Source organism: Oncorhynchus mykiss, chromosome 16, assembly GCF_013265735.2.
Source record: "Oncorhynchus mykiss isolate Arlee chromosome 16, USDA_OmykA_1.1, whole genome shotgun sequence".
NCBI classification, from domain to species: Eukaryota; Metazoa; Chordata; class Actinopteri; order Salmoniformes; family Salmonidae; genus Oncorhynchus; species Oncorhynchus mykiss.
In genome coordinates, this window is record NC_048580.1 from 30,271,774 (window position 1) to 30,289,672 (window position 17,899).

Here is a 17,899-nt window from a genome sequence, read left to right on the forward strand (position 1 = left end):
CAACATTTGCACTGAGCTAAAGGGTAGAGCTGCTGCTTTCAAGGAGCGGGACTCTAACCCAGAAGCTTATAGGAAATGAAGCTATGCCCTCTGACAAACCATCAAACAGTTAAAGCATCAATATAGGACTAAGATCGAATCATACTACAATGGCTTCGACGCTCGTTGGATGTGGCAGGGCTTGCAACCTATTACAGACTGCAAAGGGAAGCACAGCCGAGAGCTGCCCAGTGACATGAGCCTACCAGAGGAGCTAAATAACTTCTATGCTCGCTTCGAGGCATGTAACACAGAAACATGCATGAGAGCATCAGCTGTTCTGGACGACTGTGTGATCATGCTCTCCGCAGCCAGTGAGTAAGACCTTTAAACAGATCAATATTCACAAGGCTGCTGGCCAGACGGATGACCAGTGTCTTCACTGACATTTTCAACCTCTCCCTGTCTGAGTCTGTAATACCAGCATGTTTCAAGCAGACCACCATAGTCCCTGTGCCCACGGACACTAAGTTAACCTCCCTAAATAACTACCGAGCTGTAGCACACATGTCTGTAGCCGTGAAATGCTTTGAAAGGCTGATTATAGCTCACATCAACACCATTATCCCAGAAATCCTAGACCCACTCCAATTTGCATACAGCCTCAACAGATTCACAGATGATGCAATCTCAAACGCACTCCACACTGCCCTTTCCCACCTGGACAAAAAGAACACCTACGTATGTGGGGATGCTGTCCTTCAACTACAGCTCAGCTTTCAACACCATAGTCCCCTCGAAGCTAGGACCCTGGGACTGAACACCTCTCTCTGCATCTGGATCCTGAATTTCCTTACGGGCCGATGCCAGGGGGTGAGGATTGGCAACAGTATCTCCGCCACGCTGACCCTAAACACGGGGGCCCCTCAGGCGTGTGTGCTTAGTCCCCTCCTGTACTCCCTGTTCACCTATGACTGTGTGGCCACTCATGACTCCAACATCATCAAGTTTGCTGACGACACAACGGTGGTAGGTCTGATCACCGGCGACAATGAGACAGCCTATAGGAAGGAGGTCAGTGACCTTACAGTGTGGTGCTGGAATAACAACCTCATCCTCGACGTCAATAAGACCAAGGAGCTGATCTTGGACTACAGGAAATGGGGGGGGGGGGGGGGCGAGCACACCCCTATCCACATCGACGGGGCTGCAGTGGAGTGGGTCGATAGCTTCACGGTCATCTGTGTCCAAATCACTAAGGACTTAAAATGGTCCACACACACACGTTCACAGTCATGAAGAAGGCGCGATAGAGCCTCTTCATCCTCAGGAGATTGAAAAGGTTTGGCATTGGCCCTCAAATCTTCAAAAACTCTATAGCTATACCATTGAGAGCATATTGGCTGGTTATATCCCTGCTTAGTATGAAAATAACACCACCCTCGATCACATGGAGCTACTGATGGTGGTGTGGACAGACCAGTACATCACTGAGGCCGAGCTCTATATCAGGCGGTGTGAAAGGAAAGCCCCAAATCATTAAAGACTCCATCCACCCAAGCCATAGACTGTTCTCTCTGCTTCTGCACGGCAAGCGGTACCGATGCATCATGTCTGACACCAACAGGAACAGCTTCTATCTCCAAGCTATAAGACTGCTAAATAGCTAACTAAATAGCTCAGAAAACAACTTCACGGACTATCTCAGTTGAATTTTGTCTCTACAAAGGTTCCTCCTTTAAAACTTGAGTCATACTGCAGCACACCTTGTGGGCAGCATTCTATGGCACGCTATATAATTGTCAGCCATTTTTTACGTTAATGCAAGTTTGACCTCCAGGGGGCAACTTTAAGAAGCATTTGATAGTCTCCCATATTGGCATTATTATATCATTTAAAACCTTTTTTTGTAATTCATTGGATTGATTTTAAGAAATGTGGCTTAATTAATTTATTAATATTATGGTGTTTCTATTCCGAGGAAAAACAAAAACGAAAACCTCAGGGTCTCCGTTAGGATGGAATGGAAAATACTGTGCTGTACAATGTGACGATCGGTAGTAGTCTAAAGCATAACAGAGGAATATCTAAGGGGCATAACATTTCCACACCCTAATTGTAGTGTAAGCAATACTCATTTTGCCTACGGTAGGCCTACAGTATATAAATAAATAAAAATTCCAATGACATGACACTCCAGCAATAATTGAACATTTAGTTTCTCCATGCTTGTCTCAGAGCAGCGCGAAACGGTGCTGAAATAGACGTAATCTGAATAAAGGCCAAAATAATATTTATGAAGGCCAAAATGTAGCCCTGCTAACAGTGACACTGTACAACGTGACCATGTTTGTTTGAAAGAGTATTTTCCAGTAAGCAGCAATTTGTTTGCCTTTAGACAACTTTGTTCCAGTATTTCTGTAATTCAGTGATATTTATTCCCATAGTAATTCGTTAAGGATCCATAACTAAAACAACATCTGCATTTTGAAAGAGTATTTTTATCAATATTTTATTAACAAAAGCATAAATATGCTGATGAAGAGATACAGTACTATAGGGTATATGCTTTCACATTTGGATAATACAGCATTTAAAGGTTTTTGAATATATAAGCCACCTGCATTTGTTTATTAGGCTACTGTGCAGTCTGACAAGTAAACATAGCCTACAATACATACTGTAGTAAACATGGGAAAGTGCCTAATTCCTGACATAAGGGAGAGCAGGCCATGTCTAGACTTGACCTCAAGTACCTTCAATAATGGCTGTACTAGAGAATGTGGGAACGAGGTAGACCGGGGTTCAATTCGTCAATGGGGAGGAAGGAGTAGGTTATCCTTTTAAATAACAATTTGTTCTTAACTGATTCCATATGTGTTATTTCATAGTTGTGATGTCTTCACTGTTATTCTAAAAAAGTAGAAAATAGTTTTATTTCTGGGGAAAATCCTGGGATGAGTAGGTGTGTCCAAACTTTTGATTGGTTCTTGCTTAATTAATTTGATAAATATTATGATGTTTATATTCAAAGAAAAACAAAAACCCTCTGGGTTTCCGTAAGGACGGAACGGAAAATATGGCGCTGTACAACATGACGGTCGGCAGTACAGTACTGGGCTATATAGCTAAACAAACCCCATATCGTGCGGGCAGGGAACGCGGGAGACCGGGGTTCAATTCCACAATGGGGAGGAAGGAGGAGGCTGTCCTTGTAAATAAGATTTTGTTCTAAACTGACTTTCCTAGTTAAATAAAGGTTACACTAAGAGTATAACATTTCTGCACCCTCATTTTTTAAAATTCTAGTCTAACCTATACCCAAACGAAGAATAAGTGAAAATAAAAATCTCTTTGATTTATCAAGACCAGCTCCCATGCTAGTCTCAGAGCAGCATGAAACGGTGCTAAAATAGTTGTAGGCTTTTTCAATACTTCAATATTCTCTTTAAATAAAGAAGACCGACACCACTTTTAACAGCACATTACTCAACACTAGTGAGACTCATGTCGCCTAACGGTAGGCCTACAGTGTATGGAAAAATGTGACATGACTCTCTGCCAATAATTACATATAGAGGGTTGGAGGATTCTAAATTAAAACCAAAGCCATCTCATGGGACTCCTGGTGGCGGCCGGCACGGGAATCGAACCTGCATCTGTAGCAGCGCATTTCCAATCCAGAGCCCCCATCCACAAAGTATCAAAATACAGAGAGGAGTTGGTAAATGAATACTGTCCTGCTAATAGCCCATAATGGGCTATTATAATATTGTACATGGTGTCCAGGTCAGGATAACCAAAACATTTATTTATTAAATAATATAGGAAATAATGTTGGTACTTATTTATTTTGATCCAAAGTGATTCACTCAGCTTTATGTAGGTGCCGGCTATATGACTGTGTAATCAACTTGATAATATATAGCAATATTTTGGAGGTTATTTCGGGTTTTTTTAAATGAAAGAGAGCGATTATAATCTGAATAAACGTCAAAATAAATTGTAAAGGCCAAAACATTTATTTATGTTTTTAGAAGAAGAGTGAGTGCCACCCATAAAGGCCTAAATGTAGCCCTGCTAATAGCCATAATGGCGCTATACAACGTGACCGTGTCTTTGAAAGTGTATTTTCCAGTAAGCAACAATTTGTTTACCTTCAATAGACAACTGTTTTCCAAAATGTATGCAATTCACTGATATTTATTTCCATAGTAATTCGTTATGGATCCATAACTAAATAAACATCAGCATTTTGAAAGAGTATTTTTATCATTATTTTATTAATGAAAGCATAAAGAACTTGATGAAGAAATGCTGTACTGTAGTTTTGAGTTAGAAATGTAACACTTCACAGTACTTAAGCATAGAATGCATTGCAGGTAGGGGGATGTTCACACCTACAGTAGCCAGGCTATAAAGGGTCTATTGTCCTGCTAACTGGGCTACAAGTGTTTGAAAACCTGTTTTCAAAATGCCACCAGCTGTCCATCACTACCGTAAATAAAAGCACAGCATCTTGTTTACATCTTGTTTACATTCTTTATTGTAACCACAATGTCACAAATAATTTGTATCTACCTTTCCAATTACTTTTAGTGTTTGGGATTAATTTTATTAATATTATAGTCTTTCTATTCCAAGGAAAACTAAAAACCCTCTGGGTTCCCATTAGGATGGAGCAGAAAATATGGAGCTGTACAACCTGATGGTTAGGAGTGCAGTACTGGGCTATTTAGCAAAAATAATCCAGTGTCCTGCGGGAAACTAATTTTCTACTCCTAGTCTAACCAATACCCAAACGGAGATTCAGTGAAAATAAAAATCTCATTGATTCATTAAGACCAGTCCCTGTGCGTGTCTCAGAGCAGTGTGAAACAGTGCTAAATATTTGTAGGCTATTGCTTATAAGCTCTTTAAATAAATAAGAACTACACCACTTTTAACAACACATTACTCAATACTAGTGAGACTCATGTCGCCTACGGTAGGCGAAAAATATGACGTGAGTACACCAATAATTACATATGGCGGATTGGATGATATTTCTGTAATTCAGTGAAATTTATTCCCATAGTACTTTGCTATCGATCCATAACTAAATAAACATCGGCATTTTGAAAGAGTATTTTTATCATTATTTTATTAATGAAAGCACAAAGATGCCATTATTAGCTAAATTGCTTTAGCTTGAATGGGCAGACTGGCACGAAGAACAGAACAACGGGAACATTTCCCAAGTCAGCGACATACAGTGCCTTGCGAAAGTATTCGGCCCCCTTGAACTTTGCGACCTTTTGCCACATTTCAGGCTTCAAACATAAATATATAAAACTGTATTTTTTTGTGAAGAATCAACAACAAGTGGGACACAATCATGAAGTGGAACGACATTTATTGGATATTTCAAACTTTTTTAACAAATCAAAAACTGAAAAATTGGGCGTGCAAAATTATTCAGCCCCTTTACTTTCAGTGCAGCAAACTCTCTCCAGAAGTTCAGTGAGGATCTCTGAATGATCCAATGTTGACCTAAATGACTAATGATGATAAATACAATCCACCTGTGTGTAATCAAGCCTCCGTATAAATGCACCTGCACTGTGATAGTCTCAGAGGTCCGTTAAAAGCGCAGAGAGCATCATGAAGAACAAGGAACACACCAGGCAGGTCCGAGATACTGTTGTGAAGAAGTTTAAAGCCGGATTTGGATACAAAAAGATTTCCCAAGCTTTAAACATCCCAAGGAGCACTGTGCAAGCGATAATATTGAAATGGAAGGAGTATCAGACCACTGCAAATCTACCAAGACCTGGCCGTCCCTCTAAACTTTCAGCTCATACAAGGAGAAGACTGATCAGAGATGCAGCCAAGAGGCCCATGATCACTCTGGATGAACTGCAGAGATCTACAGCTGAGGTGGGAGACTCTGTCCATAGGACAACAATCAGTCGTATATTGCACAAATCTGGCCTTTATGGAAGAGTGGCAAGAAGAAAGCCATTTCTTAAAGATATCCATAAAAAGTGTTGTTTAAAGTTTGCCACAAGCCACCTGGGAGACACACCAAACATGTGGAAGAAGGTGCTCTGGTCAGATGAAACCAAAATTGAACTTTTTGGCAACAATGCAAAATGTTATGTTTGGCGTAAAAGCAACACAGCTGAACACACCATCCCCACTGTCAAACATGGTGGTGGCAGCATCATGGTTTGGGCCTGCTTTTCTTCAGCAGGGACAGGGAAGATGGTTAAAATTGATGGGAAGATGGATGGAGCCAAATACAGGACCATTCTGGAAGAGAACCTGATGAAGTCTGCAAAAGACCTGAGACTGGGACAGAGATTTGTCTTCCAACAAGACAATGATCCAAAACATAAAGCAAAATCTACAATGGAATGGTTCAAAAATAAACATATCCAGGTGTTAGAATGGCCAATCGAGAATCCAATCGAGAATCTGTGGAAAGAACTGAAAACTGCTGTTCACAAATGCTCTCCATCCAACCTCACTGAGCTCGAGCTGTTTTGCAAGGAGGAATGGGAAAACATTTCAGTCTCTCGATGTGCAAAACTGATAGAGACATACCCCAAGCGACTTACAGCTGTAATCGCAGCAAAAGGTGGCACTACAAAGTATTAACTTAAGGGGGCTGAATAATTTTGCACTCCCAATTTTTCAGTTTTTGATTTGTTAAAAAAGTTTGAAATATCCAATAAATGTCGTTCCACTTCATGATTGTGTCCCACTTGTGATTGATTCTTCACAAAAAAATACAGTTTTATATCTTTATGTTTGAAGACTGAAATGTGGCAAAAGGTCGCGAAGTTCAAGGGGGCCGAATACTTTCGCAAGGCAGTGTATTTAGTGCAATGCCCCTTAAATATTTTGGAAATGATTTCGCTTTCAAATCACGTAAAATTAGCGAGAAAAAGGCCGTTCTTGAACATGTGGTGAGATATTGTTACTAATTTGTAAATAAAGCCAGTTTGCTATATATACAGTGGAGCAAAAAAGTATTTAGTCAGCCACCAATTGTGCAAGTTCTCCCACTTAAAAAGATGAGAGAGGCCTGTAATTTTCATCATAGGTACACTTCAACTACGACAGACAAAATGAGAAAAAAAATCCAGAAAATCACATTGTAGGATTTTTCATGAATTTATTTGCAAATTATGGTGGAAAATAAGTATTTGCTCACCTACAAACAAGGAAGATTTCTGGCTCTCACAGACCTGTAACTTCTTCTTTAAGAGGCTCCTCTGTCCTCCACTCGTTACTTGTATTAATGGCACCTGTTTGAACTTGTTATCAGTATAAAAAACACCTGTCCACAAACCTTAAACAGTCACACTCCAAACTCCATCATTGACAGCTCTTTGGTCTTGGCCAAGGACACCAGAAACAAAATTGTAGACCTGCACCAGGCTGGGAAGACTGAATCTGCAATAGGTAAGCAGCTTGGTTTGAAGAAATCAACTGTGGCAGCAATTATTAGGAAATGGAAGACATATACGACCACTGATAATCTCCCTCTGGGGCTCCACGCAAGATCTCACCCCGTGGGGTCAAATGATCACAAGAACGGTGAGCAAAAATCCCAGAACCACACGGGGGGACCTAGTCAATGACCTGTAGAGAGCTGGGACCAAAGTAACAAAGCCTACCATCAGTAACACACTACGCCGCCAGGGACTCAAATCCTGCAGTGCCAGACGTGTCCCCCTGCTTAAGCCAGTACATGTCCAGGCCCGTCTGAAGTTTGCTAGAGAGCATTTGGATGATCCAGAAGAAGATTGGGAGAATGTCATATGGTCAGATTAAACCAAAATATAACTTTTTGGTAAAAACTCAACTCGTCGTGTTTGGAGGACAACGAATTCTGAGTTGCATCCAAAGAACACCATACCTACTGTGAAGCATGGGGGTGGAAACATCATGCTTTGGGGCTGTTTTTCTGCAAAGGGACCAGGACGACTGATCCGTGTAAAAGAAAGAATGAATGGGGCCATGTATCGTGAGATTTTGAGTGAAAACCTCCTTCCATCAGCAAGGGCATTGAAGATGAAACGTGGCTGGGTCTTTCAGCATGACAATGATCCCAAACACACCGCCCGGGCAACGAAGGAGTGGCTTCGTAAGAAGCATTTCAAGGTCCTGGAGTGGCCTAGCCAGTCTCCAGATCTCAACCCCATAGAAAATCTTTGGAGGGAGTTGAAAGTCCGTGTTGCCCAGCAACAGCCCCAAAACATCACTGCTCTAGAGGAGATCTGCATGGAGGAATGGGCCAAAATACCAGCAACAGTGTGTGAAAACCTTGTGAAGACTTACAGAAAACGTTTGACCTCTGTCATTGCCAACCAAGGGTATATAACAAAGTATTAAGATACATTTTTGTTATTGACCAAATACTTATTTTCCACCATATTTTGCAAATAAGTTCATTAAAAATCCTACAATGTGATTTTCTGGATTTTTTTTCTCATTTTGTCTGTCATAGTTGAAGTGTACCTATGATGAAAATTACAGGCCTCTCTCATCTTTTTAAGTGGGAGAACTTGCACAATTGTTGGCTGACTAAATACTTTTTTGCCCCAGTGTAATTATTCATTTATGTTTTTAGAGGACAACACAGGTATTGAACCAGCATCTGTAGCAACACAGCTGGCCACTCAGGCGCTGTACAATGTGATTGGTTGGGAGTGGCCTACAGTACTACAGTAAGAGCCTAACAAAATATAATAATACAAACCTTGGTGAAACAACAGTTTTAGTAAGTAATTCTGAAGTCGTGCACAATTATCTGTTTCTATTTAGGTTTGTCGGCCATTCATTGTCAGAGACACAGTAGGACCCAAAAGCATGTTATTTTTAGTATTATATTGTTATTGATTACTGCATTGTTGGGTTCAGAGCTTGCAAGAAAGGCATTTCACTGTGCATGTGACATTAAAATGTGAATATTTTTAAGAAGTTTAAATTGTGAAAATTTTAAGAAGATACAACGAGCTGAAACAAGCCACCTACGATTCCATGCAAGGCAGCTTCTAGTCATTGTTGCTAGCTATCTGACGGTTCAAAATCATAACAAATCACACCTTCCGTCCACATCGTGATGTGCGCATCATTTTTGGGATGTTGTTAGCCAACCCGTCTATGTTTCTTCAGAGACCCTAAAATGGGTTCCCCTAGCATTGCTCTCAAGATCCTTATTTGGTAGCATCTTGCACCTTGACTTTTGTGTAGAGTGAATGCGGTCATGTCAGGTCTATTGACAGGTCTTATCACTGTCACTTCCATGTCAAACTGACACTGTCAAATATAGTGATACCCTTTATTTTAAGGAATGTATGATTGGTGATGGTGACCCACCTCATCCTTGTCCTCAGCCTGGATGAAGAGGGGTAGGGCGAAACCCACCTGGGCCAGCTCAGTGATACGCACTCGGTACTCAGAGCTGTTGAACTTGGGCGCGTTGTCGTTCTTGTCAATCAGCAGTATGGTGAAGGTGGTCATCACCGAGGCATCCGTCGGGGTACGGTCATCATTCAACTCTGTGCCCTGAGGGACGAATGGAGGAGGAGAAAGGGGGAGAGGGAGGGAGGTAGGGAAGGAAGGAAGGAAGAGGGGAGTATGGAAGGAGGACGGGCAGAGAAGGCAGGCAGATAAGTAGAAGTACAATCATTAATTTCCAGTGTGAACGAGAGACCTAGAGAGAAAGATAGAGATAGTATGTGGTAGGGAAAGGGAAAGGGGAAATTCATATCTTATTCGATTTTTGGGGGGAATATTTTCTTTATTTTGGTCTATGAATTTTCTCCTAGTTTGCTGTAATGGTTGATTTCAATTACGAATAAAGATCAAGGTTGGAATATATTATCCAAAAAGATTTGATGGAATTCCCTGCTCTCATCATATTACCAACGTTCTTAGAAAAAGGCTTCTAAAGGGTTCGTTGTTGGATGAAAAGGTTATATCCGGAACCATATAGTGTTCTTCTAAAGGGATAAGCTGAAGAACCCTTTATGGTCGCTCACGCACACGCACACGCACACGCACACACACACACACACACACACACACGCACACACGCCAAAATAATGGATACATAAGTAAATGAGGGATACAAAGTATATTAAAAGCAAGTGCTTCCACACAGGTGTGGTTCCTGAGTTAATTAAGCAATTAACATCCCATCATGCTTAGGGTCATGAATAAAAATGCTGGGCAGGCCATTGTGTTACCTACCATGGCTATGCCCCCATAAGATGAAAATGCCCCCATCCACAGGACACAAGTGGTCACTGAATGGTTTGATGAGCATGAAAACGATGTAAATGATATACTATTGCCATCTCAGTCACCAGATCGCAACCCAATCGAACACTAATGGGAGATTCTGGAGCTGTGCCTGAGACAGTGTTTTCCACAACTATCAACAAAACACCAAATTATGGAATTTCTCATGGAAGAATGGTGTCACACCCCTTCAATAGAGTTCTAGACACTTGCAGAATCCATGCCAAAGTGCATTGAAGCTGTTCTGGCTCAACACCATATTAAGACACTTTATGTTACAGGAGTCACCTATACCATGACATTTGAAATCCTTAAATTAATAAAACAAATTTAGAATGTTGTGTTTATGTACGGCGCATTGAGATACTGCTGCTTTAAAATATATATATATATATATATATATATATATTTAACTTTTATTTAATTAGGCAAGTCAGTTAAGAACAAATTCTTATTTACAATGACGGCCTACCCCGGCCAAACCCAGACAAAGCTGTGCCAATTGTGTACCAGCCTATGGATTCAAAGCAGGGACTGTAGTAACGCCTTAGACTGCTGCTCCCGAGTACATTGTTCACCATAGCCTACAGTTCTGAGGATGAACAAAGTGATTGCTTTATTTTCTTTTTATTTCATGGGATATGGGTTGCGTTTCACATGAAAAGGCATTTTACTATCATTGCTAGCACATTTAGCCCTCCGGTCAGCCCTGACAACAGTATTCGATTTTCCCCACTGCAAATAGTGATTACCCTACAAGCATGCACCAACAGAGGGTCCACAAGACCTGACAGAGATCAATGCAAAACACTACCCAGAAAATCTTTTTTGAAACAGAATCAGTTCTATGACGAACATTAGACTTCTGTTTTACTGTTGCTGATAGCCTAGGCTACTGTTAGCCAAACGCTACCCCTATAGCACACTGAAAACAACTGCACTCTCTCTGTCTGATGTTGTGGCATTTCGCATCATTCTGATTTGTAAAGCGAATAGAGTATTAGAGTACCCCGAAAATATTAGATTATTTTATTGTGAAATAATTTCAAATAAGTAATCTCTAACACACACATGTTTGAAACAAACAAAAACATATTTCAGTTTGTCTAATCCTGAATATTTTTGTACAGGTCATCTATCTATTTGTGAGTCTAAAGCAGACTACAGGTTCTGGAGGAAAGCAGTCATAGACTAGCCTCGTACTACCACACTGATCTCGCGAGCTTAGATACATATGTTTTGTGAAACATATATTTGTAAGCTCGCGAGATCAGTGTGGTAGTACGAGGCTAGTCATCAACATTCACTCTGACAAAACTGGCCTTTCACCAGAAGTCCCTCCACCTGCTCCCCACTCTGAAATTGATAAGAACATCTATTCCTTCATCATCCCAGGTTGTTCCCAAGGAAGACTAGCTGTTCTCTGTCATAACATGCCTCAGGTTGGGGTGATGAAATGCACAACTGGAAGATTATACCTCACCTCCCAATGCATTTAATTAAGTATTGATGATGTATTCTATACTGTACCAGCATACAGTATTCATAATATATGTACTGTGTGTAACTGTGAGGGTTTACAACTAAATAAAATGTAGAGTTGGTAGTGTAGCTATATATGCTTAGTTTGGGTCTCTCATTACTCCCAGGCCTAAACACAAACACAGACACAGATGGACAGACCTTGACGGTTAGAGTGAATCCGGATGAGTAGAGGGGGTTCTCTCTGTCCAGCTGTCCATTCACAGTCAAAGAGCCACTGATGTAGGCCAGAGCAAATATGCTGTTGGTGTTGCCTGGAGGAATGAGAGGAGAGGCGGAAAGAGGTAAAGGAGAGGGGGAGAGTGAGGGAGAGAGGTGAGAAGTTAGGAAAGGGAGGAGAGAGAGAAGAATATTAATGTAGAGGGTGAGAGAGGAGGGAATTGATGGGAGAGAGAGGAGAGGGAGAGAGAGAGTCAGTGATCCTCATCAGGTAAATTATTAAACATGCCTATTGGGTAGAGGTATCCATAGGATTAGTAGGACAGGTGGAGGTGCTCTATGAAGTGTTTGTGTGCGTGTGTGTGTGTGATATGTGTGTGTGACAGAGTGTCTTATATAATACAGTGGCTGGTCCATGCCAAAGCACTATCTCTCTACCAGTCCAGGGCTCCCCTCTGACCTCTGTCCACCTGCATCTTTTTATCTAATTTGTCAGTCTGCTCTCTGCTCTTCACCTCTACTTCCTCCATCAGCCTCTTAATTTCTTCCATGGTCCTGTGTGGGTCAGTTGGTAAAGCATGGCGCTTGCAACACTATGGCTGTGGGTTTGATTCCATATGGAAATGTATGCATGCACTACTGTAAGTCGCTTTGGCTAAAAGTATCTGCTAAATGTTCAAAAGTAGTGCACTATGTAGGGAATATGGTGCTTACTTGGGACTCATAGCATTGTGTGTTGACTGCTTTCAATCCACTAGAACAATTTCAGTGTGTGTATCTTCCACAAACTGTATCTCTCTTTCTCTCTAGCTCCCTCGTTCACACTGGAAATTAATTATTGCACTTATCCGCCTGCCTTCTCTGCCCATCCTCCTTCCATACTATCCAATCTCCCCCTTTATATACTAATTAGCAAACCAAAATTGGTTATGTGAAAGTTTTCATGACACAAAAACTCTCCTGTCGTGCTGATGATTATAGAATATTTGTATAAAACATTTGCCTGATGTTGCAAGAATGTTCCTGGAAATAACATTTAATCTGTCTTTAAAGGTTCCCAGATTGTTTCATTAGCTTGTAGGAACAGTTTGGTGAGAACATTGTGGGGACATGACAAAATATATATTCCCAAAATACAAAAACTACCCAGTTGTGTGGATGATTCTATGATTCTAAAAAGCATTCAGCTTCAACAACATTCAACAATGTTCCCAGACAGGGCCGGTCCTGGAATTTCTGTCACCCTAGGTGAGACAAGAAATTACCGCCCCTACAAGAATAGTCCCGGTAAGCAAAATGACATTGAAATGACGTCTAAAATACGTATTCTTCCAGACGTTGAAAAGTTAGGTTCATTTTCGGTTCTGAATGAAAGTTGAAAATATGTAATTTATAGACGTCTATGATTTGTTTAGATTTGGTCCGGACCAAAAAACTATGTCCGTGGAAATACAGGCTGGTCTGGACTGCACCAAAAAAATAAGTCCAAAAAGTCTGTGCTTACTGAGGACTTACTGAGGACTGGAGTTGCTCAGGACATTCCGTTAAAGTGGAAAGAATCTGTAGTTGCTACTTACATTTTTAGAATTAATAATACCCAATAATTCTTCAAGAATATAACTTCTGCATTTGGAAATGACCGCTTTACATTCTGACCCCTTTACATTGTTTTTTCCCCTCTTCAATCTACACACAATAACCTATAATGACAAAATAAAAACTGTTTTTTAGAAATGTTGGCAAATTCATTAAAAATAAATAACTGAAATATCACATTTACATAAGTATTCAGACCCTTTACTCAGTACTTTGTTGAAGCACCTTTGGCATCGATTAGAGCCTTGAGTCTTCTTGGGTAGGAAGCTACAAGCTTGGCACACCTGTATTTCGGGAGTTTCTCCCATTCTTCTCTGCAGATCCTCTCAAGCTCTGTCAGGTTGGATGGGGAGCGTTACTGCAGAGTTATTTTCACCGTCTCTCCAGAGATGTTCGATCGTGTTTAAGTCTGGGCTCTGGCTGGACCACTTAAGGACATTCAGAGACTTGTCCCTAAGCCACTCCAGTGTTGTCTTGGTTGTGTGCTTAGGGTCGTTATTCTGTTGGAAGGTGAACCAAGGCACAAGTCTGAGGTCCTGAGTGTTCTGGAGTAGGTTTAAATCAAGGATCTCTCTACTTTGCTCTGTTCATCTTTGCCTCTATCCTGACTAGTCTCCCAGTCCATACCGCTTAAAACATCCACATAGCATAATGCTGCCACCATGCCATCATGCTTCACTGTAGGGATGGTGCCAGGTTTCCTCCAGATGTGACACTTGGCATTCAGGTCAAAGAGTTCAATCTTGGTTTCATCAGACCAGAAAATCCTGTTTCTCATGGTCTCAAAGTCCTTTATATGACTTTTGGCAAACTCGAGGCGGGCTGTTTATGTGCCTTTTTACTGAGCAGTGGCTTCTGTCTGGCCACTCTAACAAAGGCCTGACTGGTGAAGTGCTGCAGAGATGGTTGTCCTTCTGTTGGAGGCCACTGTGTTCTTGGTCTCAACACAATCCTGTCTCGAAACTATACGAACAATTCCTTTGACCTCATGGCTTGGTTGTTGCTCTGACATCAAATCAAATAAACTGTGGGACTGTTATAGTGTGGCGTACAGCAGGTCAGCCACCACGGGGAGACTCGTCGAGGCCTGGTAACAGATGGAGTATACATCACGAGGCGATGGCTCCATCTGCTGGACCTTGCCAGGTCTCGACGTGCTCTCCAGCCAGGACTAATTGTTGCTGATTGGGAGCTGGTGAGTAATTAAGGGCGGATTGCTCACCAGCTGTACAAGGCCCATAACGCTGCCAGAAGAGCACACAGGGAGGACTGGGGGAAGTGAGGTGACTTCCATGTAGTTAGAGACGGTTACCCGAGTTAAGACTAGGGAGTTGAGTTTGTGTGCCCGATAGGATACAGCAAGACCCATAGCCCCGAAGAGACAGTATCCCGGAGAGGGTCTCATGGGGGAGACCTATCCTTTTCTTTTTGATTTATTATTTCATAAACACCCTTGAAATCTAGCTAATTATACTATGTCCGTGTCTGATGTGTGTAAACGTCTATACCAAACCCCCTGGTCTGCCACAATAGACAGGTGTGTGCCTTTCCAAATCATGTCCAATCAAATGAATTTACCACAGGTGTTGCTACAACTTGATTGGAGTCCATCTCAAGAATGATCAATGGAAAAAGGATGTACTTAAGCAAAGAGTCTGAATACTTATGTAAATTCATGTTTTTTTATACTTTAGCAAAACATTCTAAAAACGTGTTTTCACATTGTCATTATGGGGTATTGTGTGTAGATTGAGGATTAAAAAAAATGTAATCCATTTTAGAAAAATGATGTAACAAAATTTGGAAAAAGGGAAGTGTAAATGTAAAGCCTCATGAGCTTAGTACATATTGTTGTACCACATCAGAACCCCAAATATAAGCTTGTTTTATGCCAATGTTTGAAAACAAAGTAAATGTAAACAAACCCTATATCGTCTAAAAACATGACTTAAACTATAATGTTAATATCTTGGATGGTCAGTCTTTGCATCCATGGCTCTGTCTATGAATTTGAGTTGTTCAATTTTTTCAGACCCACCCTTCAGCTTTTTGCTAGAATTAATGGTGGGGAGAACACTTTGTTATTGGCGCTTTAATGTTTCAAAAATATTATTGTGACATTCACTAAGGTTGCACAGAACATCCCCATAATGTTCAACAAGTTCAAAATGTCTGTTTTTATGATGTTCATAGCACATTAGTTTTTGGTTTAACATAATATCCCATTGATGTTCACGCAATATGCACTTGACGATATCTTGGAGTTATTCAGAACATTTCAATAACATTTAGAAAATGTTGTATACTGAACAAAACTATAAACACAACATGTAGTGTTGGTCCCATGTTTCATGAGCTAAAATAAAATATCCCTGTTTTCCATATGCACAAAAAGCGTATTTCTCTAAAATGCACAAATTTCTTCACATCCCTGTTAGATAGCATTTCTCCTTTGCCATGGTAACCCATCCAACCTGACACGTGTGGCATATCAAGAAGCTGATTAAACAGCATGATCATTACACTGGTATACCTGGGGACAATAAAAATGTGCAGTTTTTTCACACAACACAACGCCACAGATGTTTTGAGGGTGCATGCGATTGGCATGCTGACTGCAGGAATGTTAATTTATCTACCATAAGCTGCCTCCAACATTGTTTAATTTGGCAGTATGTCCAACCGGCCTCACAATCGCAGACCACGTGTAACCATGCCAGCCCAAGACCTCCCCATCACCTAATCATACAAACGCAACCATACTTTTAACACTTCATATGTGGAGTTTGAACCTGCAATGTTTGGTTCCCACCCCAGGGCTTTTATCCTCTGCACCACCAGGGAAGCTTAGACAGGGAAATAATGTTAACATGGTTCTTCACTATCACTTCACCCATCCTCTTTATATGCTACATACTTCTGGGCCCATATTTACAAGGTATCCAAGACTATGAGTGCTGATCTAGGATCACTTTTGTTTTTCAGATCATGAATGTTGTATAATCATCCACACAACTTGACAGTTTTTTTTGTTTTTTGGGAAACATATTTTGTGATGTCCCCACAATGTTCCAACTCGACTGTTGCCATAACCTAATGAAACATTCTGGGAACCTTTAAGGAACAGACAAAATGTGTTCTGGTAACATTCTAGCAACATCATACAAATATTTTATACAAACATTGCATACTCATCAGCACGACTGGACAGTTTTTGTCTTATGAGACCATTTGCCACAACCTAAATAATGTTCTGTGAACCTGCACAGAACCAATTTTGGTTTGCTGGGAAAACATGAATGGTACATTGTGTTATTCCGTTACCTGGAAACTTAATGAAAACTTTGGGGGAATGTTACGTGGTGGTTGTTGCAGATATTGTGCACAACAATTTAGTAAATGTTAGGACAACATTGCAATGATATTTCATTTTAAACTTTTTTAAGAAACAATTAATTGTTATCAAAAACATTCTGTGAATGTTATAAAATCAAATGAGATGTTATTTGTCACATGCACCGAATACAACAGGTATAGACCATACCGTGAAATGCTTACTTACAAGTTTATTTATTTTATTTATTTCACCTTTATTTAACTTAATCGGGATAGGGGGCAGCATTTTCACTTTTGGATAAATAGCATGCCCAAATTCAACTTCCTGCTACTCATCCCCAGAATAGAAGATATGCATATTATTAGTAGATTTGGATAGAAAACACTCAGAAACTTCTAAAACAGTTTGAATCATGTCTGTGAATATAACATAACTTATGCTGCAGGCAAAACCCAGAGGACAAACCATTCAGATATGTATTTTATGTTCACTGTCTATTCAATGACTAATTCTGGGAAACTAGATTTCTAAGGGACTTGTTTGCAGTTCCTACCGCTTCCACTGGATGTCACCAGTCTTTAAAAATTGGTTGAGGTTATTCCTTTGTGTAATGAAAAAGTATGGCCATCTTGAATGAGTGTCATTTGAAGTATACTTTTTGAGAGAGGCTCTTGACTCAAAAAGTAGCATCAGTTTGTTGTCTTCCTGTATTGAACACAGATAGTCCCATCTTCAATTTGATTGATTATTAACGTTTAAAAATACCTAAAGTTGTATTACAAAAGTAGTTTGAAATGTTTTGGCAAAGTTTACAGGTAACATTTGAGATATGTTGTAGTGACGTTGCGCAAATTGGAAGCTGTGCTTTTCTGGATCAAACGCGCCAAATAAATTGACATTTTGGATATATATTGACAGAATGAATCGAACAAAAATACCATTTGTGATGTTTACGGGACATATTGGAGTGCCAAAAAAAGAAGCTCG

The 17,899-nt window shown here is 40.5% G+C and overlaps 1 protein-coding gene across 1 annotated transcript in view; it reads right to left on the bottom strand.

The window, feature by feature from the left end:
* LOC110492868 (cadherin-23) overlaps nucleotides 1–17,899 on the bottom strand; it is a 588,267-nt gene that overhangs the window by 316,168 nt on the left and 254,200 nt on the right. The window contains exons 10-11 of the mRNA XM_036946709.1: nucleotides 11,962–12,074; nucleotides 9,352–9,540 (exon numbers count right to left, since the gene is read on the bottom strand). Coding sequence (XP_036802604.1) covers nucleotides 9,352–9,540; nucleotides 11,962–12,074 — 302 coding nt within the window. The remainder of the gene's footprint in view (nucleotides 1–9,351; nucleotides 9,541–11,961; nucleotides 12,075–17,899) is intronic.